General features: G+C 43.9%; 2 protein-coding genes and 1 long non-coding RNA gene across 5 annotated transcripts in view; 2 read left to right on the top strand and 1 right to left on the bottom strand.

The window, feature by feature from the left end:
- The window catches only part of LOC127611595 (importin subunit alpha-4), a 167955-nt gene that overhangs the window by 22244 nt on the left and 119286 nt on the right, over positions 1–26425 (bottom strand). The gene's annotated exons all lie outside the window — the stretch shown is intronic.
- Positions 1–26425, top strand: part of LOC127611646 (uncharacterized) — a 93197-nt gene that overhangs the window by 57001 nt on the left and 9771 nt on the right. For all 3 annotated transcript variants that reach the window (XR_007965401.1, XR_007965399.1, XR_007965400.1), the window contains 2 exons: positions 8616–8703; positions 9060–9155. This is a non-coding gene — a long non-coding RNA (uncharacterized LOC127611646). The remainder of the gene's footprint in view (positions 1–8615; positions 8704–9059; positions 9156–26425) is intronic.
- On the top strand, positions 16894–18757 carry sox1a (SRY-box transcription factor 1a). Its single transcript, XM_052082277.1, has one exon. The coding sequence runs from the start codon at positions 17100–17102 to the stop codon at positions 18210–18212; it is 1113 nt and encodes a 370-aa protein (XP_051938237.1). The 5' UTR covers positions 16894–17099; the 3' UTR covers positions 18213–18757.

The raw sequence follows: 26425 nt of genomic DNA, 5'->3' as shown, positions 1-26425 counted from the left end.
ATCCGTAAGAGGTACAAAAATAAATCAGGGCGACATTGCAACCTAAGAGTGAAAAACTTTCAAAATGTCTTCAATTTTTTTTCTTCAATAAAAGGCCACGTGGGAATTGGTCTCAAATTTGACATTGCAGCCCTACATGTTGTGACCGTTTGAGCTTGGCAACAATGAATTATTTCCTATATGGGGGAGAAAAAAAATCGCTTTGACATTAGAACAAGATATTAACGTGTTGTTTGGCCAATGAAGGATTTGATTCATATAAGACATGATTCACTGACATGCGTGCAGCACATGACGGCGTGCCTGCACATAAATTCCCGGTGTATTCTGGTTTATTTACAAAGACGTGCATACAGTTCTGAGTGCACTTCTTCTGTCGGTGTGTCTTTTCCTAGGCCATCGTCTGCTCCAGGTGAACTCACTTCATATGTACAAAATGCATGTGGCTCACCGCATTCGCATATTGCCAGTGAAATTCCATGTATTTTGTAATTATAGGGCTAGGTGGAAAAAAAAATTAATGTGTATGTACAACACAAGTACACAGTCGATACACCCACACCCACACACACATATTAGTGCAAAAAGCGTCTTTCCAAGGGTGTCCTGTAACCTTGGTCTAGACAAGGGCAAGGGCCATTCAAACACACTTATTCAAAAGGATGCTTCTCATTCAATTCTCTCCATATTCATATTCGTACCCCCGCTCTCGTTTTTCCCTTTCAGCTTTAAATTAAAGGTACAGGAACGAGCCAGGTCTTTCATCTCTAGCTTAAGGGGGGCGGGTGGGGGGTGGGAGGGATAGGAGAGCGAAGGTGCCTGTGTGTGTGTGTGTGTTCGGTGTGAGCGCTGGTTTGGACGAGGGGCAGACTCTCCACACTCTATTTATTCGCGTCCCCCTCCCCCCCACACACCCTCCCTAAACGACACCTGGCAAAAAATGATTCATTAATTCAAAAAGATGTGGGTTTTTTTTTTTAAAGCTATATTTCAAAGGCCTAGACAGGAACGAGAGAGGAGCCGAGTGGGCCTGGATGAGGAGCAAGTGCAGGGAGGGACTAGAGCAGCCGCCAAGGTGCTTTGGAGTACATTTCAAGTTTTAGGTCACGCTTGGGGAAGGGTGGGGCCTCTTTTTCTGCCAGAACATAATCAAATCTTATTTTTTCAAAGAATAATGCTGACTTGCTAATTTACCGTACTGTATCATTATTTTGTCGTCGCTAGCTTACTCTGGGGCATATGTTCTTAGTATTTGTGGATGACTATGATATGCTGTGATGTATTAACAATTCAATGCGATGGGTGAAAATCCGTAACATAAAGCGACCTTAAAAAAAATACCAAGAAAATGTAATTGCTTTGCCCTTCCCACACACTTTAAACACATTTGAAGTTACTCCACCACATTTTGAAAATTGGATAAAATGTTAAAGGACACATAAGGGAGCAGAAAGATCTGTGCTCTTCCTCTCATAATTTGTAAGTAGGCTAACGTATGTCTTGTTGTGATTTTTATTCACGAAATGAGAAAGAAAGCATGAGTGAGGTCATCAAACCTTTTCAAGATGATCAAACTTAATTTGTAGCAAATTAATATTTTAAATGACAATGTCACATCCCACATAATTATTTTTTTGAACAGAAAAAGAAAAGTTTCCTTGAATTGGTAGGTCAAATCAACCAATGTATTGGTCTACCCTGGGCTTCGACTCTGGACGTTACGGCATCAGAGTCCATACTCTCAACTTTGTGGTCTTGCTGACCTCAATCTCTTCTTGGATGAAACGTCTCTCCTTTCTGTGGAGATTTGAATACAGCGGCACCATTCAGTGGAAATGTGACATGAACAAAACATCCTTTCATATTTGTAGCATTGTATTGCTCTGATATTAGCAGTTAATTTTGTGCTTCCAGGGTTACGATGCGCTTTCTACAAATCGTTCTCGTTCCACCTGTTGGGCGAATTGTTCAAACTCGCCGAGCCCTGCGTATTTATCCACATGAGCGGCGGACAGGCCCGCAACGCGATCCCGTGTCGGCCACTCCCAGTCGAGTTGAATCTTTCATACAACCGCAGATGATGTGCTTAATTATAGATGGCAGGACAAGGCGGGATCCTTAGCCTCAATTAGACGGGGCCACGGGGTGAGTGACCTGCAGCACGACTGTCAGTGCCTATTACACACTACACATGGCCAGTGACAGCGAGGGGGTGGAGAGCAGGGCCGGGTTACAAGGCCTTTGACTGTATTCTTTTCTCCACTCAGCTACACGCCACATCCAGTCGCACACAAATGCGGAAGAGCATATTTTCAACGATTGTTACCTGGGAGAATCAATTGCATTGATTGAGTAGGCAGGCCTTGGATCTTCTATATTCCTGAATTACGACACGCATTCGGTTTATCCTCCTGCGATAAAATCCAAAACATTTGTGGTATATCTGACAGCCGAATAGATTAGCGCTAGTCACTTGTTTAGACACATTAAAAGAGATATAGAAATGGCAAAAAGAGTTGGCGACCATGTTGTAGCTTCCAGATGAGTTAAGTTAGCCTAGCTTCTATTTGTTCCTTACCACTCATGTCTTCTTTCTGTCACCCTGGTTGCCGCGTAGCACCGTTCTACCTACTGATCAGTTTTGGTACGACAACCAAATGGAAAGTTTTGGGAAGGAAACGTGAATGTCATTGGAGATGAGAGGGAAAGAGTCATTAGCTAACATTTCTAGTACATTCGGGACAAGTGTGTTCGTACGAAATATGATGTGGAAATATGTTAAGTCTCCTCCCACGTGCTTTAAACACTTTTAAATCTGTGAAAACAAACGTTTTGAAGTTTTCCTTGCCACCTGTCATTCTCTTGTTGTCAAGAAATGGAAGACTATCTGTATGATATCACTTTGTCCAAATAAGAGCATGCTTTGTTTCAAGCTATTGTGTCACTACCAGTTGTTAACTGTGAAACTGACTCAAGAGAGTTGAAATATAATACTTCAACACCAAATTGTTGGTTCCACCAAACCATGTAGCTTGAACAAAAGTCTGCTTGCTTAATGCTAACAAATAGTGAGAAATGCTATACTTCGACTAACAGAAATTAGCATGGGTATTACGATCAATATAAACCATCAAAAAATCTCTACTTTAACGCACGTGCAGTATATTCTTTCTCCGCTGCAGGAATGACTATTACAGCCGTAAAACGTGTTAACACTCTTCTCTTTCTTGTTAAATTTGCTATACAGGAGTCCAGACCTCAGCGCTGCCCACCATGTTGCGGCACAACGTGGTACTACAACTCAAAATTTGGACTTGTTTGTCATCTGTAAACTTCGCAAACGATTGACCATGAAATCGTAAGGGTACTCGAAAGTAGTGGTGACGTTGCAATTATGTCATTGACGAATCAATCAACATTTTCTTTGATGTACTTCTATACCGTTCCTGCTTCTGTCTGTTCGGCGCACTGTCGTGTTATGGAATCCCTAACAAGCGGCAACAATGTTTTTCTCACGGAGGACACACTGGGTGTTGTGTGTCCCTTTTCCCAGGACCGTTCCAAGCAGGCAGGCTGTCTCCTCGGAACAAACCCCGGCAAATAGCCCTTCAATGTATCATGTAATGATTCCGACTTAATGACTGTGGCTTGGGGTGGCGGATGGCGGCCTTTCTGCTCATCTCACAATGGTGCCACTTTTCTCTATGATTTCAACTCAAGTGACATCACTTCAATGGGACGTTGTAAAATGCATGTGGGTGAGAATATATCAGTTTTTTCATCCAGTCTGTTGTCGCACCTGTGCTAACTAACCTGTGTGAACACCCGGGCCAAGACCCCCCCATGCCACCTCTCCTAATGTCCTAATCAGGAGCCGCTGATTAGGACATTAAAAATAAATGGGGCTCAGTTTAAGGGGGTTCGGTCGTATGACGGTATATATTTCTGTGAATTTTTCTAATCCACCTCCCACCGCACCGCATACTAGGCCCTTCCCCCTCCCCAGGTAGGCAGAATATGATAGCGCGGGTCTGTCACGGTAATAATTAGGCCTATTTTCCGGGAGGTCATCTTACAGGGACGCCGGACGGCTGTGGTTCGCACACTGGCAGCTCTGTGCTAAGCTCCCCAAACAAGCGACTGCCCCCCTAGGTCATGACGATACACACGGTGCCACATGAACAATCAAACAAATGAACATCATTATTTATTTTTTTCATATCATCCAATCCCTATTATTATCATCACAATTGTTGAAAGATTTTTTTATTGCCGTATTTAGTATCTGTACTGAAAACGGAAGAGTTGCTTCACATTTTTTTAAACATATCGCTGGCGTCGGGTGAAAACCCGATACCTTCCAAAATCATCAGCTTTCCGAGCCAAAAAAATGTTCAAACATTAAAAAAGTGCATCATCAAAGATGTAGGTCATTTTCAACACTTATGATTGGTCAATAATTTATAAGTATAGCACACTCTCCTTGGACAAACCAATAGAATATACTGCATTTTTGATAAAATATTCAATTTACCAAATTTTGACATCCGAGGACATAGTTTCAGCTCGCTGACAGCGATATGAAGTAAAACAAAATGACGTTTACTCAAACGTTTACTCACGGTACATCAATTGCAGAGCAATATAAAACAAACGCGTGAACTTGTTTGCTGTCTTTCGTGTTTTATGCAAGACCCATAATAAACAAATTAGTTGAAATAGATCAAATGAAGGATATTTTCCAACTATTGTTGGGTTCAATTAGTTTTGTAATCATAAAATGTTATTTCAGTTAATTTCCTGTTTTTATTTTGTTCACCAAAAGGATTTTTTTTTTTCAGTTTGAGTTATTTTGTTCATTTTCATGACTTACAATCACTTGGCTAGGATGCACGATGGAGCTGGGACAACCTGGCGCAGGCTCACTTATAGTTAACACTGGTTGCTAAGCAACCGAACCAGAAGTAGCCTGGCATCTTTTCCTTATACTTTCATTGCGTAGCCATGGGACATTAAAAATGTTTCCCTCGCCACGTTGGATGCATCCGAATCAAACGTTTCAAATTAGGAGGCCAACGCCCACCTTGTGTGCCACCAGCTGCTGCAACGTTGCCTTGTTGCGCCACCCTAGCACAAAAAAGAGTGAATGAGTTGGTTGACCATGCGCTGTGCTGTGCTGAGTGCGATATGAAAAGGGCTTTGCGGTGTAGACTGGACATGAATAGCGCACTTCAGGTGTCGTCGTCTCCCATTACCTCTAGCTGGGACCAGCTCACTGAATAGAAACGCAGGACTCTCACTAATTACAGCAACTGACTTCAGCCTAATAGTGAGTTTGGGATTTTTACAATTAGTTTTTGTTTGCCTCTATACGGTCTGTCTTAACATGAAACTTGTCCATGGCGAAAATAAGGTTGGGCTGTTTTGGTGAGCTCCTCCTTGGGAATTCATACAAATGAGCCCCAACAGAAAGAGGAAGTGGATCTGAGATTGATTGAAATTGACCCAAAAATGTTGCCGATGCTAATTAATGCGTACTGAGCGTCGTGTCAAAGTTGGATTTTTCGTTTTGAGAAGCGGGTGGCTATTCAGTGCTGCTTGCACCTTTTGTTTCTGTTGTTTTCTCTGGAGTAAAACAAACGGTTGACCAGCGTGTCTCCGTTCTCCTTGTAAGGTTCTAGCTAACAGTAGCTAAGTACTGTTAGCAAGGAGGATGAAGCCATCAAAAGGTTCGTATGCGAAGAATTGAAAACGGAGGATGCACGCCTGTTTGGAGATCAAGGCTTTAACTGTCAAAACTTTATAGCCGGCATCCAAATAAAAGCCTTTAAAGTGTGACGTAGGCGTGACAGAGTTTGGTTAGCGGCGCCGCACCGTGCCAAGTCGCAGCGCAACGACATATTTTCGGCTTCATTCAAAAAATGGGGGTGGGGGTCTCGGGGGTGGGGGGGCGGTGAAATGCTCGTTGTTTGGGTCAACAGCTGCAGGCTAGAATTAGAAATCAATTATTCAGCTTTCGACAAGCTCATTAAGTCTGTGAATAGGATTTTTTTTTCTTTAGAGTCTGCCTGCTTATTTCTCCTAGTTTGCAGTTTGTAATTAGTGGTGGGGGTTTTTTTGACTGGAAACTTTGAAAAACACCCCCCCAAAAAACAGGAAGTAACCAGCCGTTAATTTAAAACTTGCTGCCCCCACCCTATGAGCTCTCTGACTCTGTGTGTACACATTTTGGAGACCACCACAGGATTGTTTGGACACTGTCTAATACCCGGAGTCATCAAGCTAAATTAGGCATTAATAATCCAAGAGGTGTAATCGTTGGAAATTAGGCATTAATAATCAAAGGAGGCCTGGAAATTATCCCGCAAGGCCGCGAATGAAGCCGCACTAATCAGCGGAAGGGTGGCTCAAGAACACAAAAAAAAAAATAAAAATGGGGGAAATGGAAGGAGGCGCGTGAGTTTTATAGGGTGGGCGAAGGAGGGGAGGAGTCCACGTTTCCACGGAGACGACCATCAATCAGCTGCATCAAAGTCCGCTTGCGTTTTCCTCAAACTGTTACAGTGCAGGATGGCTTATTAGCAAACGCTCCTCGTCCACGCGCATACACACGGTCTCCTCCCTCGCACTCGCTTTCTCCCCTCTTCCTCTCCTCCTCCTCTCCACATTGTGTGCGTCTATCTGATCCCGTGGCCTTTTGTTGCGCTATGAAAGGCCCGATGCCACACTCATTATTTTCTCCTTTATCTCTCTCCCCACTGCTCTGATTAGAACAGTCGCCCCTGACAGACGCCCTCAGCCGCCTCCTATCCATTACATTCAGTGTGTGTGTGTGTGTGAGTGTGTGTGGGCGCGCGCGCGCAACACATGTGAAGCTTACCCACCTATATAAATCGTAAGTGTCCTCACAATGCGAAAAGACGGCCGAGTGAAAACATGGCTGTTAATGGCCAGGATTAGATGCGCATCGTTCGATCTGTTTTTGACATTACCAAAATGTACACTAGAAGACCACACCACCATCTCATTTTGCTATTAAAAAACAAACTTTTTTTTTCATATTTTAATATCAGTATGACTTGGCAGTTATATGTCAGTAAAATAAGATGTAAAGAACAATCTGCACTCTCGGGCCCCATCTTGTTATGCCTCGAATTTAACTTTTAAGAAACCACCACGCCAGAGGAAAAACAACCAATCACGGAAGGAAGGATACCGAGTCAAGGCAAACGTTTGCTTGTTTCACCAACCTCTGGAAAAAGGACAAAAAAAATATCCATCCCTCATTTGCCAACAACTGGGCATAAATCTTGCAGACAGAAGAAAAGTAAAGGCAGCTGAGGATTCAGAGGTGACACAGCAACATTTTTGCTCTATGTGCAAGTTCATCACCCCCTTTTGATTTTTTTTTAATTGAACATTACAAAAAATAATAATAATTTCAATTGGTGTTTTTTTTGACACGCCATTATGAATAAGTCACGCTACTAACATAGCAGCCATGGCAGACGTTTGCTTTTTTACAGTGCACGTCACTTTCAGTGGATGTCTTGTACAAGCTAGTAAAGGACGCAGTTTTGGTTAGTGACTTGGGTCATGACGTGATTTTCCATTCAAATCTTTTCAGCTGTTTTAAAACCGTAAATTACAGTTTTAACAGTCGTACGCACGTACCAAGAAATTTAACGCTATTCTTAATAGCACATTTAACAACCACAAAACACTCGTATACAGGTATCACGTATTTCACTTCAAAGATACAAGTGAAAATAGCAGTCAAGTGTACGTTGGTCGCACATGCAGTACTCTCAAAACATTTGTTTTGGTTTTGGCTCGAGCTAACCTTTGGATAATCAAATATCAACGTCCTTTAAATTTTTGGTATTAGCAGAATTAGAATCAGATTAGCATCAGATAGAATCAGATTAGCTGAATCAACCTTTATCAATGGACCTGTGACTCATTGAAACAAATACTTATATCCCTTTAAGATTTCTTTTGGAGTACCCCCGGTCTTATTGGCGTTTGGTGTCATCATGCAGCCTTTCAAACGCTCTAATCTCGAATAAGCTGTTTATGGCTAAAGATGCATTTATGCGTAAAGCAACGGCACAAGAAATACGGACAACACTTTTAAATGTTGACGGAACCATAAAAAAATATATATTTCCCCTGTCGGGGCGAGTTCTCTGAATATGTGATTTGCTTTCCAATCCTATTATGGTGCACAAACCAAGCAGAAATGTGATGCAATTCACCTGTGAGTTAATGGAATATGGCTTTAAGAGGGAACTAATTATGCCTGTTTAGCAGGAATTGAATGGCCGTTCTTTGGAAGGCCCGATTCCCAATGTAAACATTAATGGCCTCCTTGATTAACATAAGAATAGTGTGTTATTGTGCTGCCGCCCATTGGATAAGTATCTGCGCTGCACCGCACACACTGAGTGGATGCCCTAATGCACTTATTACCTGCCTTATCTGCCAAAGATGCCATTTCTGTTTTATTGTTTGACTAATTTGCGTAAAATTCATTTTCTAATTACAATTTTAAAGCACGCGACAGAGGGGATTTTAAAGACGAGCTTTTTGTCCCTTCTCGTTCTGTCTCGCAGGTCTATCTTTGGAACTTCTCGATAAATCAAATGCAACAGAAGGGAGCAAAACGGAAGCAAGATGGCGGAGGAGGACACGGCAAATAAGGTGAGGTGTTAAATGGCGACGTGGCGAGCTAAAGGGCATGTGGAAGGACGGCGGGCTTTGACTTGGGGGCCCTCCCGGGGATGATGACCTTCTTTCGCATTCTGCTAACTTTGACAACTGACAACGGTCCCAGCTTTCCTTCTGCCAGGCACACACATTGAAGTCCCGCACTTTCCTTAAAGGCCAAACTGACGCTACTGTTGTTAGCGAAGCTACGCTTCAAGAGGAATGTTCCGCTCGTGGCGCAATTTGGAATGCAACTGAAGTTTTAGGGTCAAATCTGCAAACAAAGTTAAAGATCTTGGATTTGTTTCAAATGTGCTTTCCTTTTTCTTTGACTTATTTTTTTTTAACAGACGTCCACCTCTGAAATCCAGCCACCAAATGACAGTATCTCCTCGCATCCCTTCCTGTTACCGCTCTTTTACGTGTGCGTCAAGTGTCTTCAAAGCGTGAGTAATTTTACTTTACCTTACTCCCCCCCACCCCCTTTATGACATGTTCGTTCAGAATGTGAAAGTGGGATGCAATTTTTACATTCTGCCTGCCCTAAAGTGCCTTTGGGCTCGCATCGCGAATGCCACGGCGCACCTGTTTTCTGGATTTGCTGGTATTCTGAATTCAAGCATGAGGGCACTTTGATGTTCATTTTCAGTGGACAGCAGGGGGCGTTAGAATGTGAAAATGGCAGCCTCCTGCGATGGAGGAGAACGGGAGGATTATCTGCTTACATTTTTCTTTTGCCACCAATGCAACATTCACAGGGTTCGATACTCATTCGCTCCCAAAGACGTTTTTAAACGTCTTTTCAGACTTGGTCTAGAATTGGCTGGTACTGAATGAGTTAAAGGCGACTGTGTTGGGCCACCTGAAGTTCACTGATGCTGGCCCAATCGGGCCAGTACAGGACAAATGATGACATTGCTGATCACTGATTTTGCCTAAAATTGCACATTATCTTCCGATTCAATCCAGCCAATCAGATCTGCGTAAAGTCTAGTTTTTAAAATATGCGCCTCTAGCAAAAAGAAGTTGCGCAGTCGATCAGCATGTGTAAGCTTTAGAATTGACCATAACTTGTTGCACCGGACATGACATATTTCTCCATCAAGGGATCGGTGGGTGATTCATTTGGTGGAGGTTTTTTTGCGGGGGGGTGGGGGGGGGTTCACTGTTCAGTAATCGTCACCCCAAACGCTTGATCGGAACCACATTTTTGTTTTGATTGAGGCTTCCTCCTCTCGAAACCATTTTATTCATTTATTTGTACAAGTTATAGGCCAGGCGAGACAAAGAGCCTCACAGTTCTGAGGTTGTTGTCTCAAATCCAGGCTCCAGCCTTCCTGTGTGAAATGTTGCCACTTGTTTCCGTGGATTTCCTCCACTAATCTGGTCTCCTCACACAATCCTGACCCAAGTGAGGAGAAACAGTAGAGAAGATGGATGGACGTTATCGATTTCTTTTCTGGTGGAAAGGTTTTCAAATTATTTATTTCGGCCACATATATTTTTTTTTTATATCACCAAAACCAGGTATTTTAACTTTTTATACCCACTGTCGCTTCCCTATTTATTCGGTTCTCGCTATGTAGTGGCCAAAAGGTGCAAAAAGCAGGAGTGTTTTTGGACAGAATGGGCTGCAGGCTGTCTAAGTGGTTAATTTGTTAACACAGCTCAACCCCATTTTACACACACACACACACACACCCCACCCCGCGAACGTATAGATCCTGATAAACATGAGAGCTCTTTTTTTTTTTTTAGGCGGCATCAGAGTAAAGAGTGTGCACTAATGGGCTCTGACCTTGTCTGACTGTTGTTCTTAAAAGTGGACTCAAAATGCTTCACCCGTTTTCCCTCGCTCGACCCATCTTCACAACTCTCTCCTCCATACATTCATTCTTTCACTTGAAAAGACTCCCGCCTTCCTCCTCCTCTGGTGCCGCTTGCTGTGGGCTTTGGCCTGATAGCCATTAGCGTTACACCCTATTACATCAGTAATGACTTACTGTGAGCTCTAATTAGAGATGTGTTAGTGAACTGTCTTGCACGCCTATCCTCCTCAGCTGCCCCTCACCCTCCGTGCCTCCATCACCGCGGAGAAGCTATTAGCACCTACTAGTTACTGTTCCTGTCTGTTATGGACCAATTGGAGAAGGAGTGCTATATGGCTAATTGATAAGTAGAGATGCTCCATAAAATCTTGGCTCTAATTGTGTGGTTGGATGTGGACCTAGCACGCTCGAATATTAAAAAAAAGAAAAAGAAATAAAAGTGTCTGCCTTCCTCAAGCAGAACAAAATTGACATTACTCAACCTTTTGCTTGCATGATGCACCGTAGGAAGCATTCTCTTTTTAACATTTAGGGCCCTGTTTTTTGTACCCAGCGCAAGTGTAGCCCTCAGTACGCTCTAAATGTGTGCATTTTTCGATGACAACTTCTTGTGTACCTTCTTCTCCGAACCTGTTTGAGTCTTTTGCCACTTTTTGGGATCAAGTGTGATGTCGTAAAACCTGAGGACTGTAATGTTTTCCGAGGTCGCTTGTTGTAACCCGTAAAACTGCAAATGTTAGAGAAAGTTTGTTGGTTTGTTTTCAAATTTGAACGCGAGTCTGCTAAAGTCACAAAACCTGTGTGCCTCGATTTTATTTCATCGACCCTTGTTGAGGCTGCTTGCAACTTTTGGAATATAAATGTGATGTCGTGACAAAGGTTTGCAAGGATCTCTGACATCTGTAACACATCAAACTGCAACTTCAGAGGTATATTTTCTCCCGCATTCCACTTCAGAGGATGCCCCATGTATCGAACCTTAGCTTTTTTGATGAATACCCACTTTGTTGAGGTTTTCTTTTCAACACTGCTTTTGTGGGCTCTCACTGTGATGCTTATGTCGTGTAACTTCCTGTGTATCTTCTTCGTGCCGCTTGTTGAGACGCTCCTTCATTTTGAAAAAAAAGTACAAACACATCCGGTGAATCCTTTGATTCTCACCGACTAAAGGTCCCCCTGTGATCTGATTTTGAAGGGCTAAAAGAAAAAGAAGAGAGAAATCCTCCAATATGACAGAGTTGAAGCAATTCTGCAAAAAAAAAAACAATGGCTAAAATTCCTCCACAACGTTGTGAATGACTCATCGCCAATTATCGCAAATGCTTGATTTCAGTTATTGCTGCCCATTATTTGGTTCGGGGGGCAATTACATTTTCACATCGAGATGAAATTGGCATTTACAAACTGCATTTATATTTCCAAAGGAGTGTCTCTCTCTGATATTAAAATTGGTTTGATTAACTGAAAGCTCCGTGTGTGATAAATGTGCAAAGGACGCAGAAATCAGGAAGGGGGCCAAATATTTTTTTCACGGCTCTGTAAATATCCTGAAATGAAAACGAGAGTTCTAAACTTTTCTCTCACGTTCATCTGTTGATCCGAAACACAAATGACTTCGGTATACAGTACAACTAAAACCAAGCGATTGGCCTTGCCGTTCCAATACTTTTGGAATGGACCGTATTCTGGTGCTGTACACAGTCTGCACAACTCATCGTTGAACGAGAGTCTGCTTGCTTCACTTGACTTTATTGTCCTTGTCATCGCTCCTTCTTTTGCTAGAAAAGTGTTGAAGAAAGCCCCGCCCCCAAATCAAGTCAAATACACGCAGTTGGTCCTTTGATGAGGTACGGCCAACATTGCATTGAACTCAAAAGATTTTCTCCGGTCCAACTTGGAGGGAATTCCAGCTCCGAGTTCCCCTCGGTAGTTTGGTCCAATTTACGTCTTCATCCAAACATGCTGCCCCACCACCACCCCCTTCCCTTTTTTCTGGAATAATAATGGGATGTTTCTTGTGGGTTTGTCAGTAGTGATAAGATGATTATCTGAAAGGTCTATGGCACATTGTGGAGAGAGTCTCGCCCGCACTGCTGGAGTAGGTAATCCTGGGTAATAGCATTATGGACACAGTGTTTTCCTAAAGACCATGATTATCCACTGCTGTTTGCCGGCGGATTGACATTGGCCTCCCTGGTCCTCTCCCTCACTCTCTCTCTCGCGCTCCCTCCCTCTTTGTATTCCCACTCACTTCTTCTTGGCCGTCGTGGTGTCATCCCGCCTCTGACTCACCGCTCCATCAGGCCCTTGTACCAGATGAAAATAGAGTGCGCGGAAGCGACAAAAGAACAAATTGCTCGTAGACAAGAGTGGCCTAGATTTGAATGGCGCGTCACAATGCGGAAGGCGCGCGCCTTCTGCCTCGGCAGTTTGAGGTTGGCGCTCGGCCCGGCGAGGACGCCGGGAAGCTATCGCGTCGGTACGACGGCTGCGGTCGCGTGACCGACGTTTTGTAAATAAACACCGAGTTGAGTTTCGGCTGACGCGGTCGCGTCCCTTCTATTCGTTCAGATTGGACTCTTCACAACCGAATTAAATTTGATGCTCCTCGAGGGAGCCTTCTGCCTCTTGCATGTCTCCGGACAGGAAAGGTCACAATATTAGGCACACAATACGTGGTGGTCCTATGCAAAAATTCTGCCTTTGCAAAAGTGATATGAGTCATTCATAATTTGTATTTCTACTGTCAAAGAGGTTTTCATTGAACAATGTTTACAGTGTAGAACTGCATTACAATCACACACACATATATATATGTGTGTGTGTGTGTGTGTGTGTGTGTGTGTGTGCATGCAGTATATATATTAGCAATTTTATTATTATACACTTAGCATTTTAAAATGTACTTTACATGACCTCTAAAGTTCAGTTCCACACGTATTAATCAATACACACCAGCACAATTCCAGCACGATCACTCTGCAGCCGCATTCCTTTTGTCCTTGTAACACGTGGAGTAATTTTGCTTTCTTCTACCCTTACCTGTTATTGTACGTCTCTGTCTATTTGCCGGGGTGTGTGACAGTTAAGAATTCAAACTTAAAGTAGTTTGCCGAAGTAATTGAAGATTCAGTGAGTTTGCGCCTGGAACTGATTGTTTCGATTTGCATCCAAATAATTCAGAGGGCAAGCAGGTTCTTTGATTTTTAAGTCCACTGTAAAGCAGATCTGCAAGCATGCTGGCTGATTTGAAATGATACTCCAAGACCAATCGCTCTACAACAATTTCTGATGACTCCGATTCTTTCTATCTCCGTGTCACCACGTGCAGATGGTCGTGAAGCACTTTGCGGCTGTCACAAGCATATGTTTGCAAGCTGTGCGGGCTCGCGTGTAAACGGAATTTGGATTCGACAGAAATCAATAGGAATGGCTGCTGAATGAATGCACTTTTTAATGAAGGGGGGGGGGGGGGTCCTAAAACACATCCAAGAGTTCTCCACACAATCTTTCTCTCACCATCATGGGGGTGGTTATTTGTGTGTGTGTGCGCGGCGGGGGGGGGGGGGGGGGGGGTGCTCTGCCCACCAAGTCTTGCCCCGGCCCTCCTCCTCAAATGCGGCACAGCTGCCTTTCACAAGCAGTGCTGCTCCAGCCCAATCATGCTGGAGAGCCACAAACGCTCTATTTATTAGAATACGTGTTTGGTATTGTTCTGTGACACACACACACACACACAAAGACACCCCCACCCCACCACCCGGCCCCATTATGTGAGCAGCAAGCCCCCTTTTTTTCCCAGAGAGCAACAATAACTTGGAATCGTCTTTTTTGTACGTGTGGATGTGTGTGTGCGCGCGCGCGTCTGCTTGTAAAACTGTCATTCTTCTCTCGTCTGGCCCACATTGGCGTGGTGCTGTTGGCTCTTGGACGGGCACCGGGAGCTCGGATGCCCCTGGCACCGCTTTGAGCTTGTTTCTAGCGGTCGTGCATGCGCGCGTCGTGGCGCTTTATTATTATTATTATTTTTTTTTTTTTGCGGGGAGGCTTGCCACTGTATTTAGATTGGAGGAAATCTACCCGCTTTGTCTACAGTGGAGAGGAGCGGACATGCGGATAGACGCGTAAGTAGGTGGGAGTGGGAGGGGTTGGGGGGGGGGGTCCTGGTTTTGGATTTTGACGCTTCCCGCGTTGTGCGTAAAATGACCTTTTACGCGCACGAGAGGTGGAATTGGCGCGCAGAAACGAGCGGGGGTTTATTGATGGACTTTTTAGTTGCTGCTTTTTCTCTCTCTTTTTCTTGTGTGTAAGTGGATCATCTCTAAGCTATATATTTGACGTCCGTTTGAGTAGGATAACATTTTCTAGCGCGATCACCACGGGTTATTGCTATTATGGGATTGCTTTTACGACTCCTTTGATACGTCAGGAAGATTTAATGGTGACCGTCCTTTGACACTTGGACTTCGAAATTTGGCTTCGGGGAAAAAGTTTGATCAATCCATAAGTGTGTGTGCGTGTGTGCGTGTGTGTGTGTGTCACGTTGTAAGGCGTACACAGGCATCGCAGCATAGAAGAAAAGTTGTCACCCAGGGTGCTTATGTCATCATCATAAAGGTTAAATCCCAACATTGTGTCCAATCATAACGGTCCCTTGGCACACGCAGAGTATAACTCAGCATTCTCACGCGACACAGACGTGTTGGTTTGAGGAGTCCTCCAACGATTGATAATGACACGGTGAAATTGAGAATTTCAAAGTATTTTCTATTATTAATCAAATGTTGGTGTAGATTGATCAATAAATACGTTTTATATGTTTTCATATGTATTTATATTATTAGTATGCTGTCAGTATCCAACCAAACAAAACATCTCATTTAGACATTGATTTTTTTTCCTTATTCGTAACTTCTTTAGTGTGTAAACAAATGGTTTGCCCATCTTTTTAAGATTGCTTCACAGAAATTCCCTTTTTTTTATATATGCCCTCCGTCCACGTCAATCGCGGGAACGTTTTGATAGCGCAACGTGTAGGAGGAAATATTCAGCTAAAGTCGACCTAAAAGGACAACTGGAAAATGATTGAGCCATGAATGTCATGACTGGGAGTGGACTTCCAAATAGAGGGTTCATTTTTCTCCATGGCGCAAAAAAAGTCGTTTTTCTTTTTAAAACTACATGACCCACAATGCAATGGACAATGACACTTGTCGCCTTCCAGGCCGATCCGCACGGGGCGTTTCTTTGGATTCCGCCCACCGAATTCTAACGAGAAATATCGAATTACAGCAGGAGTCCATTCCTGTCCTTCAACCATGGCACCAAACAATAATATACAGATTTTGTACCCTTACATGGCCCCTGACATTTGTTTTTAATGGATTTGGGTTTTAATTCGGGATTTAAATTAAATTATCAACATCCGTATACTGTAACTTTTCTGTTTTAATTTAGGTTTTACAACAACAACAAAAATGCCTAACATCGTTTCCAGACACGAAAGTTTATTGGCCATGATAACGTGTTACTTAGCAACTAATTGGATTTTATGTTACGATGATGTATTTTGTTGGTAGCTGGCTGGCACAGCCAATTTATCTATCTATCTACCTATTCAAGTTTTCATCTAGGTCTGTCTGTCTGTCTGTCTGCCTACTTCCGTGTACTGTACCTACCTCCCGAGTTCTGAATGACGGCCAATCGGATTCTAATGCAAGTAAAGGAGGCCACCATTAAGTTTAAAAATAAACACGAGTCTGTAAGAAAGTGAGCAAAAAAGCTTCATAGTTCCTAAAACCAACAGGTTGATGTATTCCAAAATAAAAATACTGCAGACTCATTCAGAAATGAGCCTCGCTCATGTTTTGAGAGAGCCCTCGGGCTGAAATAGAGATACACGGGAAAATGGCAATTCCGTGATGGTAAATGCCATGTTTTTGGTGAAATATCCAAACGCTAACGCTGATTGATTTTTTTTTTGGTTGTGTACGACACCTTAACATAAAAAAAAGAGAAAGCACCTTAGTTCAATTCTACATTGCCACATACACGCAAAGTCAGACGTGCATAATGTAAAAAAAATCATTGAAAAAAACAAACTTGATCTTGTTTACTTGTTTTGGGAGATGTTTAATTCCTCATGTTATTTGTGGGATCGACACCCCGCTTGCTTCATTCCTCTTCCGTCGTGTTGTGCTTTCTGGAGTCAACTGAGCCAACATATGCAAATGAGCCCGTCAGCTAGCTCCTCATTGGCCGCCCGCGCCTCATTTAAGTGCTGTCAGTGCACGCGTCACATGGCCGCCGCTGCAAGCAACTTGTCAACTCCGAGTGGCTCCAGTGTGCATTCTGTCACAGCGGATGTGAGGCAGCAAGGCGACGGCTTGGAGAGCCCTTGTGGGAATATTGCTTATGCTTCGGCGCGCTTTAAAGACTCTTGCAGCCACTCCGGTCACGCGCGCGCGCGCGGGCGGATCGCCCTACTCGATTTGAATTTTGTCTTTTCTCGCCGGTGAAGTTTTTCCCCCCCCCGCCACCCCCCTCCAACCAGCCGCTCGAATGTATAGCATGATGATGGAGACCGATCTCCACTCTCCCGGCCTCCAGACTAACGCGGCCGGGGGGCAAACGGGGCCCAACGCGGGCTCCAAGGCGAGCCAGGAGCGGGTGAAGAGACCCATGAACGCCTTCATGGTGTGGTCCCGCGGCCAGCGCAGAAAGATGGCGCAGGAGAACCCCAAAATGCACAACTCCGAGATCAGCAAGAGGCTGGGGGCCGAGTGGAAGGTGATGTCCGAGGCGGAAAAGCGGCCCTTCATCGACGAGGCCAAGAGGCTGCGGGCCATGCACATGAAGGAGCACCCGGATTACAAGTACCGGCCCAGGCGGAAGACCAAGACGCTCCTCAAGAAGGACAAGTACTCGCTGGCCGGCGGTCTGCTCTCCGGAGCCGGCGGCGGCGGAGTAGGCTTGGGTGTCGGCATGGCGTCCTCCTCGGCGGGCCAGAGGCTGGAAAGCCCGGGGGCGCCCCACGGAGGCTCCGCGGGTTCCGGCTACGCGCACATGAACGGCTGGGCCAACGGCGCCTACCCGGGCCAGGTGGCCGCCGCCGCGGCGGCCGCTGCCATGATGCAGGAGGCGCACCTCGCCTTCGGCCAGCACCCCGGCGGGGGCGCGCACCACCTCAACCACCACCACCACCACGCGCACCCTCATGGCCACCACGCGCATCACCATCACCACCACGCGCACAATCCGCAGCCCGTGCACCGCTACGACATGAGCGCGCTCCAGTACAGCCCCATCTCGAACTCGCAGAGCTACATGAGCGCGTCCCCGTCCGGCTACGGCGCCCTCAGCTACACGCAGCACCAAGGCTCCGGCGTGTCCTCTTCCTCCTCCTCCTCCTCTTCGTCCTCCTCCGCCGTCGCCTCTTCCATGGGCACGCTGGGCTCGTTGGTCAAGTCGGAACCCAGCGTGAGCCCCCCGGTGAGCGCGGGCCCTCACGCGCGGGGCCCCTGTCCCGGGGACTTGCGGGAGATGATAAGTATGTACTTGCCCACCGGGGAGCCGGCGGACCCCGCCATGCAGAGCCGGCTCCACGCTTTGCCGGCGCACTACCAGAGCGCGGCGGCCGGAGTGAATGGGACGGTCCCGCTCACACACATCTAATTCAATTCGAACCCGTCATTGGAAGTGCAACGGAACACATAACCAAATATTTACCTCTTTTCTAGCCCCCCCTCCCTCCTCCCTCCTTGCAAGAACTACCTGTATTTTGTATAGAGTGTTTATCACATGTAAATGAAGGCTCTTCTTTTTTCCCGTTTTTTTTGTTGAGGAGGGGGCATAAAACTACTGACATTTTTTGGTTATCGTGCTATTAAATCATCGTTTCCAGTCTAATTTACGCCTGGTGCACCTCGGGCTCCCCCCCCCCCCCCCCCCCCCCGTTAACTGTAAGTTATTACAAAATGTCAAGACAATAATACAGAAAGTGCTTTAAAAGAAGTGGGTCTAAAAGGAATCCTCTTTTTAAACTTTAAAGCGTTTGTGTTCCAACCCCTCGTTTTATTGTTGTAACACTCTTATTATTGTATAATTGTGAATAATTTTAATATTTGAAAGAAGGATGACTTGGCAACGTGCTCTTGTAATTTATGTGCTTTTCTGCAAGTGAAAAGCCCGGATTTACTGCAATGATTAAAAAAAAAGAATGGAATAAATTTCCCAAGATGTTGTTTTGAATTATTACGGCAAGTGACACTTTCGATGCGGCGTTGTTTGAAATACTTTTAAATTGAAAGCCATTGCTGCCACGGCGGTTTTAAACGGCTTGAATTACTTGTGCGTAATTGTTCTTAAAAACGGGTTGAAAATTCCTTCAAAAGAAGAATTTGTTCGTTTTAAAATATTTTGTGATAACCAAACTTTTCATTTCAATGTTTTCTTCATTTCGATCACTTTGCAAAGAGGCCGAAATGAATCGCATCACTTTTTTTTCTTCCCCAAGGGTCTTAAATAAATCTCGTTTTCAAGGCCTCCATATGACGAATCGCCTGTTCGTGTTATTCACGGCAGTAAATATCGAAGTTGCTCTCACTTTCTGACTTTCGATAATCAGACTTTTCATTTTTATTTTTATTCCTGGCATTGAATTGAAACTGGCCTGTAAAAAAAACATCCCAAATAGCTCTCGAGTATTAAAACACACGTTTAAAAGACAGTAGTGATATGTTTAATTAATATCAACCTAAAATATGATGGCAAATGTTTCGTCTTATTTAAATTCCAACGAATGGTGCTCTAAAATAGACAATCAATCGCATCATGACGTTTAAAAAAAAAGATGAATGTGTCCCTGAAATTTTACACTGAAAAAGAAATCCACAAATTCGCAGTGAAGTAGTTAATGCTTTCAATTTGCTACACTGCATCTATTTTAATTTGATCCCAGCATAGTCACCGTAATTAAAAATAAACGTGCAAGTGACATCGGTTAATAATTGTTTCAAATATGATTCATTTTCAATTGGGTCAACTTTTAAAGGCGGCAAAAGGCTGGCGACAAGTTGCCTGCTGTGTGATTGACAGCCAATTTCTCTCGAGACCCGTGGATTACATCTTGCCTTCTTTTATTTCCATTCCCCCCCCCCCCCCCCTCCAAATTCTAATAGACGTTCGTGCCAATTAGATTAATAATCACGTTATGTATATTGTTTTCATAATGAAAACTGAATTTCTGATGTCATTATTTTTTTTGACAGACCTGCAGCTGGTTTTGACATTTACGTACAGTTTCTTTTTTGTTTTAATTGCATGAAGACTAATATCCATACACATGCAAATGAGAGTTACTTTATGCGTACTTATGCGTTTTTAAAAAATCAATTAATGTGAAATCCATCCGTGGTTAGTTCCCACTTGATGAAGACTGGCGCCTTGTGTCAATTAAAGCTGCGAGGCCTCACTTTTGTATGTAATGAAATGGCGTTGAACGCGGTGGAGTTTGCTCAGAAAAGAAAAAAATAACAGAGGGAAAGAAAAAAACGTAAACATTTGGAATGGTTTGTGCGTCTTTTTGCGTAAGGGACGGCGGGATACAAGCACGTTTAACCGGAGTAACTGACACCGCATGGCGCGGGTGTGTGTGTGTGTGTGGGGGGGGGGGGGGGACGCTGAGACTGTGTTTTTTTTTTTTAACGTTGACCATTCCCAATAAATCTCTGCAAATGTGCGCCACTGTTATCTTGTATGCATGCAGGCCACTGATATATTCCCTGCTAGGGTTCCGGCTTGCTTAAAGCCCCGATCCCTTGCACTGCCATGTCCTAAATGGGGATAATTAGCGTCACTTTATCACGCCTCTGCATATTTTCTGCACGTCTCCGCCTCCCCCTTTTTGCCGAAAAAAAAGGAGGGGGGGGGGGAAGAAAAAAAACAGGCTGCAGCCTGCGCTGCTCTGTCACAGAAGATTATGGAGACAGATTGCACAGAGCGAATGTGGCGGGCGAGATTAGCGCGGAATAGAGAAAGCAACTGGGCCAATGAATGCCTCCGAAGGGGCCTTATCGTGCAATTACACGTTGACATGTTTAACAATCTTGCTGCCTCTTAATCCTGCGGTGCTGCCGCGCTATCTGCGAGCGGCTATGGGCGCCCAAACGCCGCACAGACGACGTGGAAGAGCGTCATAATAAATAAAAGTTAGGAAGGGAATTGCTTTATTTGGCAACTTTTGTCCTTAAACAATATGTGTGTGCGTGTGTGTATGTGTGTGTGTGTGCCCCGTTGTTGCAATTTCTTGACCCAGAATGTGTCGCCTTATCGAGCAATCAAAAAGTGATGAGTTAGTGAACCCAACACCCCCCCACCCCCCAAAAAAAAAGGTCACCCACAAACAAAGATAAATGTTGTCAGCCTAGCAGGCATGAATGCAGACTTCCCATTAGTCACAACGACATCCCCGCTCGTCCCTCCTGCTTGGGTGTGATTGTGGAGAGCCACTGTTGGAATTTGGCAGCCCCACACCGAGACACCCCGTGTCCCCCTTTTTTTAAGTAAGGCCGCGGCGGTGTGAGGTTGGGAAGTTTTTCCACTCAATAGCTGCCACAATAGCGATTACAAGCCCCAGTAGATTGCTTGAAGGGGGGGGGGGACGTGCAGGTGTGAGAGAGGCTCGGCCGTGACCCCCTTCAGACAAAGCGTGGACGGTGTTCGGACCGCACAAAACCGCCGCGGGAGGAAGAAAGAGGAAGGGGGGTTTGAAGAAAAACGCTTTCGTGGAAGTTGGTGAGAAAAGTTGTCATCAAGGACAGTCGTGCTCCATCTCTCTCTCTCTCTCTCTCTCTCTCCAAGTCCACTGCAGGTTCCAAATAAGCGTTGTGGAAAACGGATGGGTGAAAAAGTGAAGGGCTGCGAGGTTCATAGATGCCGACTGCAGGCACTGAGTCAGATTTCAGCCTTCGTGGTTGAAACGAATTTGTTCTTTTTTTTTCCATATAGCATTCTTTTCGAACATTTTTTGGGGGGAATGTTTCGAGAGGGCTTATCAGCCATCACAACTTCTTTTTTTCCAATAGGCTACTGATTAAATGTCGAAATGTAGATTTAGGTGGAACCACACAGACAAATGTAGAGCACTCAATTTGAAAAAGAGAGGACGATTGTGTGAGCTAATGTTGCAAAGGAGATCTTTCAGCTCCACCTTTGGTCTTCCTCGATTGATTAAATCCCGTTTCGATGAGTCGAGCCCAGTTTTGAGGAATTTTGAAAGGTCAAATAAAATGTTTTCCGTGTTGTTGATTGTGACGATCACCGGACTGCGGCTAGGCGCTTGATTTTGGAGGTGCAGTGAAAGTACACACACCCCTGTTCAAATTTAATGCTTTTTGTGATGTAGTCTCAACAAAACGAGGCCAAGATAAACAATCAATTTATTTGACCAACTTCATTGAATAAAAGACAGTTTAAGAGCGGTGAGGTAAAAATACGGGGGTTGCGCAAGTGTGCACACCCCCTTTAAAGACATCCCCAGTATGTTGTTTTATTTAGTGATATAAGATAAGATAAGATAAGATATCCTTTATTTGTCCCACACTGGGGAAATTTAAAGCCTCCAGCAGCAGGAATGTGGGTAGAAAGAAGAAAGAATGAATGTATTGAATGTATATGAATGTAGTGTTGTCTTGGCACCAAACACGCCTTTTGCAATTATGGCAAATCTTGGTTTTCATTCATTCATTCATCATCTTCCGAGCCGCTGGATCCTCACTAGGGTCGCGGGGGGTGCTGGAGCCTATCCCAGCTGTCTTCGGGCAGTAGGCGGGGGACACCCTGAATCGGTTGCCAGCCAATTGCAGGGCACACAGAAACGAACAACCATTCGAACTCACACTCACACCTAGGGACAATTTAGAGTGTTCAATCAGCCTGCCACGCATGTTTTTGGAATGTGGGAGGAAACCGGAGCACCCGGAGAAAACCCACGCAGGCCCGGGGAGAACACGCAAACTCCACACAGGGAGGCCGGAGCTGGAATCGAACCCGGTACCTCTGCACTGTGAAGCCGACGTGCTAACCACTGGACTACCGGGCCGCCAAATCTTTTTTTTTATAAGTTTTATAAGACCTTAATAAATTTTCTCACATACCGTTGGGACATTTCACATATATTTTAACAAAACTTCTTTTTCGATGTAAGTTAAGGCCCCCGTCCGTCTTGGCACGCTACCCCAAAGCGAAGAAAGGAGATTGTTGTCACATATACAAAATAGCCAGAACTTGGCAGAAATTCCAAGATAAATAAATAAAGTTTTCTTAATCTAAATCTTTTCAGCAATTTTGAAGGGATGTCCAGTTGTGTGGACTGTATTGCCACCACTTGAATTGTGTTTTTAATCCTTTGTAAACCATTTTTTAACAGTAATAATTCATTCCAGGGTTGAACTGTAGCCTTCATAAAACCTTCACCAACAATACAGGGAATGTTACATTTGACATTTTAACCGTCAAAACTGTTTTCAGTCTAATGAAACTGCCTTTTTATCTTACATTTCAAGATCTTGTCGTTCTCATTACATCTCTTCTTTTTAACATATTATACACTTACCAGGGCCTTCATTCGGGCCCCAAGCACATCAGGCCAGAACAAACATGTTGACAATAGTTCCCACAGTCCAAACACATCCTCCAAAAGTTACGGAATGAAATTCTTGCATTGGAAATTGGATTAGTTAACCACCTCCCGCATATTTCCAAATGGTGTTATATGTGCTCTCTTCACTCAAAATGCCTAAAATGACAGAGTCACTTTTAGATTTTTTTTTTTTAATGAGATTTAATGGATTCGTTCTTTGGCCCCTGCGCAAGCCCTGAGATGTTTCGTGCAGGTATGTTGTTTTTTTGTATAAACCTGCTGACTGTCATCTTGGGTGAAGGTGAGCGGCTCCAACTGGTAGCCGTGATGCCAACCACTAATTAGACCTTGTTTGCTTTTTTATTTTTTTAACTGCAAGGTCATAGCCACAGTCCATGAAACTGAAGGAAATCACTTTTCTTTCAAAAAAAAAAAACATACTTCCCCTTCTGGGTTTCCTGCCTCCTTAAGCGGAGACCACTGAAATGTGGCAAAAAAAACCCTTTGACTCAAAAATGCCAACCCGCAATTTCGGCGATCAGTAAAATAGCTTACAACTTTTCATCCTGACCGGAAAAACTGACCCATAGGAGCAATTTTGGGGACTGCATGGAGGATGTTTTTTCTACTCTTCATTTATGGCAAATTTTAGATGTGGTTATGGTCAACGTCAAGGTCGAGTCCCTACCAGTTGAGACGGGAAACAAACCACGCAGTGGCGGCTGCGTTCACGACCCAACTAAAAAAGTGACAGCTGATCATGTCGTGGGTGGTTATTTGTTTTCCACAGGGCCAGCTCGTGTTGAGTAAACGCTTAATCAATAAAATTGTTTAAAAATTACATTTGATGTTTGAGGCTATTGAACATCAAACTGGGAAATGTGTAAAGAACAAAAAGTGAAGTAGTGGGTAAATACTTCACGGCACACGATCACAAATGATTTCTCCTTTGACTTGGTGAAGCAGTATGTGGCTCATGAAGGCCAAGGTTAATGAGGTTTGAATAAGGGGTAGGTGCAAATACGTTTCACTTTTGGGAGATGGAATTAAACTGTTTTGCTGTGCAGAAACTCACGAGGACTTGCAAACGTGACTAACCACTTTACTATTTATATAAAATAATCACAATGTATTTATAAACTGCTTATAAATCAATTGAAATGTGAATGAAACATGTGGGGATGGTTGTAGCCCCACGAAAATACATTAACATCAACAAAAATCATTTCATAGGCAGCCCCAGATTTTATTGATTTTTTTTTCTTCTTTTTTATAAGTATTGTAATCCGCTGACACTCCGGTTTGCATGGAGGAGGCAGATCATCGAACGCGAGCGTATCACTGGTGCACATGTAGCGAAGCCACCGGATGCTGTAAAGGATTTCTCCTCCCTCCTGACAGGTGATCACTCTCCAAGCCACACCGCTGAGGTTAATGAGGGGTCAAAAAGTTCTGATAAGAAACATCGTTTTTTTTTTTTTTGCGCTCCCGACCACCCTGCACCCTTTTTGTGTGTTTACGACACCCCGCTGCAACCTGCCACGCGCTGATAGCGCTTTGAGCCGGCTGACCTCCGACCCCAAAGGGTGAGGTGAGAGGTAAGATTAGGAAGCAAAGTGAAGGATGTCTGAGGAACTCGTCAATGGCCCCTAATGGTTCTAAGCCTACTCAATTTGCTCCCGCTGCTGTTTTAGATGCTTGTCGCCTATTCAGACCGATTACAGTCTATCCATTTATAATTCCATTGATAACCCCGCCCACAATTAGCTATTGAGCTGGATGCACCCGACGTGATTTCCCCTGTAATGATTCGATAAATGTTATTATGCTGTATTTTCTAATCCAGTTGACATTGAAGGTGATTTATTTGCACAAGCGTTAACCTTCGGAGGTGTGTGTCTGTCGTGTGCGCGTGCGTGCGTAAGCATTGCTCTTGGCAAAATACTCTTCATCTTCAAAGACAAAAAACGTAATGCAGAAGTGATGCAAATGTTAACCTGAATTGTCATGGTGAAAAAAAAAGCATCAATATGGTGGATTTAAAAAAAAAGTCTACACACCCATGTGCAAATCCGAGTTTTTTGTGATGTGAAAATGTGAGCCTAAAAAGCATTTTTTTCCACCATGAACGTGACCTTTTAATCTCTACAATTGAAAAACTTGAAAGAGAGAGGAAGTGAAAACGAAACAAATGAGGTTTGGTGGACATCCTTGTAAAAGAAAACTGGTGAGAGACACCGACAGCAGCACTAAGTGGGGCCACAGGAATTTCTGGCGAGTGTTGGCTACATGTGACAACAATCTCCTTTCTTCTTCATATGTCCAGGCTGTGTGGGAAAATGTGTTTTCCACTGTTCAAACCAAGATTAAATGTTTTGTATGTCATTTCAAATTGTATTATTGGTATAAATTAAACATTGCTCATTACAAAAAAAAACCACCAGAACGAAAGGAAAGCACGGTGGTGGCAGCATCACGTGCAACCACCGTGAGAAAACTATGTTGTTTATTTTAACTTCCTCTCTCAAATTGTTTTTCCCAATAGAAATTTCCATTGGAAAACGTTTTGAAACCATTTATCCCAGTCCCTATTTCGCTCGGCACTTTGACTTGGGTGCTCGCTTTTGATTCCAATGTCTGTCATCATTGTTCGACCGTATAAAACCGAAATTATGATCCCCAAGCACTTTATTAAATTTCAAACTCAATTTATATATGACCCTTCATGATAAATGGCTTACAGATGATTCGAATTTGGAAAATAAAAAGGCAGTCTGTCCATAACGTCCACTAACAATCCAGATTAAATTGACTAAATCTAATTCTTACTTTCCAGTTAGCCGGAGCTTCAGCACCGTCGTGTGGCTTCTTAAGACATTACAGGAAGAGCAGAAAAATATCGAAACAGTCGAGGAGAGGTGTCGCCTTAAAAAAAAAAAAAAAGTGAATATGCAAATGGTGAACCTTGACGAGGCAAGGATTGTCTGTAGTTCCTAGATTTGTTTGTGACCTTCCAAAAAAAAAAAACAACCAACCAATGTTACATCTTTCTTTGAGCAAAGGAAACATGTTTCACCATGAAGATGCCGTGGGAAGATGTCAGCTCTGGTGATCATCTTTTCCTCTTTTGGATTTATTTAATTTGGCTTACCTGATGGCGCAAACAATCCTCATTCCCACTCATCTCAGCAAAAGCATGCAGCATGCTAAATAACAACAGTTATCATCATCCCCCATCATTCCATTT

This window comes from Hippocampus zosterae, chromosome 12 (assembly GCF_025434085.1).
Source record: "Hippocampus zosterae strain Florida chromosome 12, ASM2543408v3, whole genome shotgun sequence".
Classification (NCBI taxonomy): domain Eukaryota; kingdom Metazoa; phylum Chordata; class Actinopteri; order Syngnathiformes; family Syngnathidae; genus Hippocampus; species Hippocampus zosterae.
The sequence above is the reverse complement of the archived record's forward strand: the minus strand, read 5'-3'. Positions and strand labels throughout refer to the sequence as shown.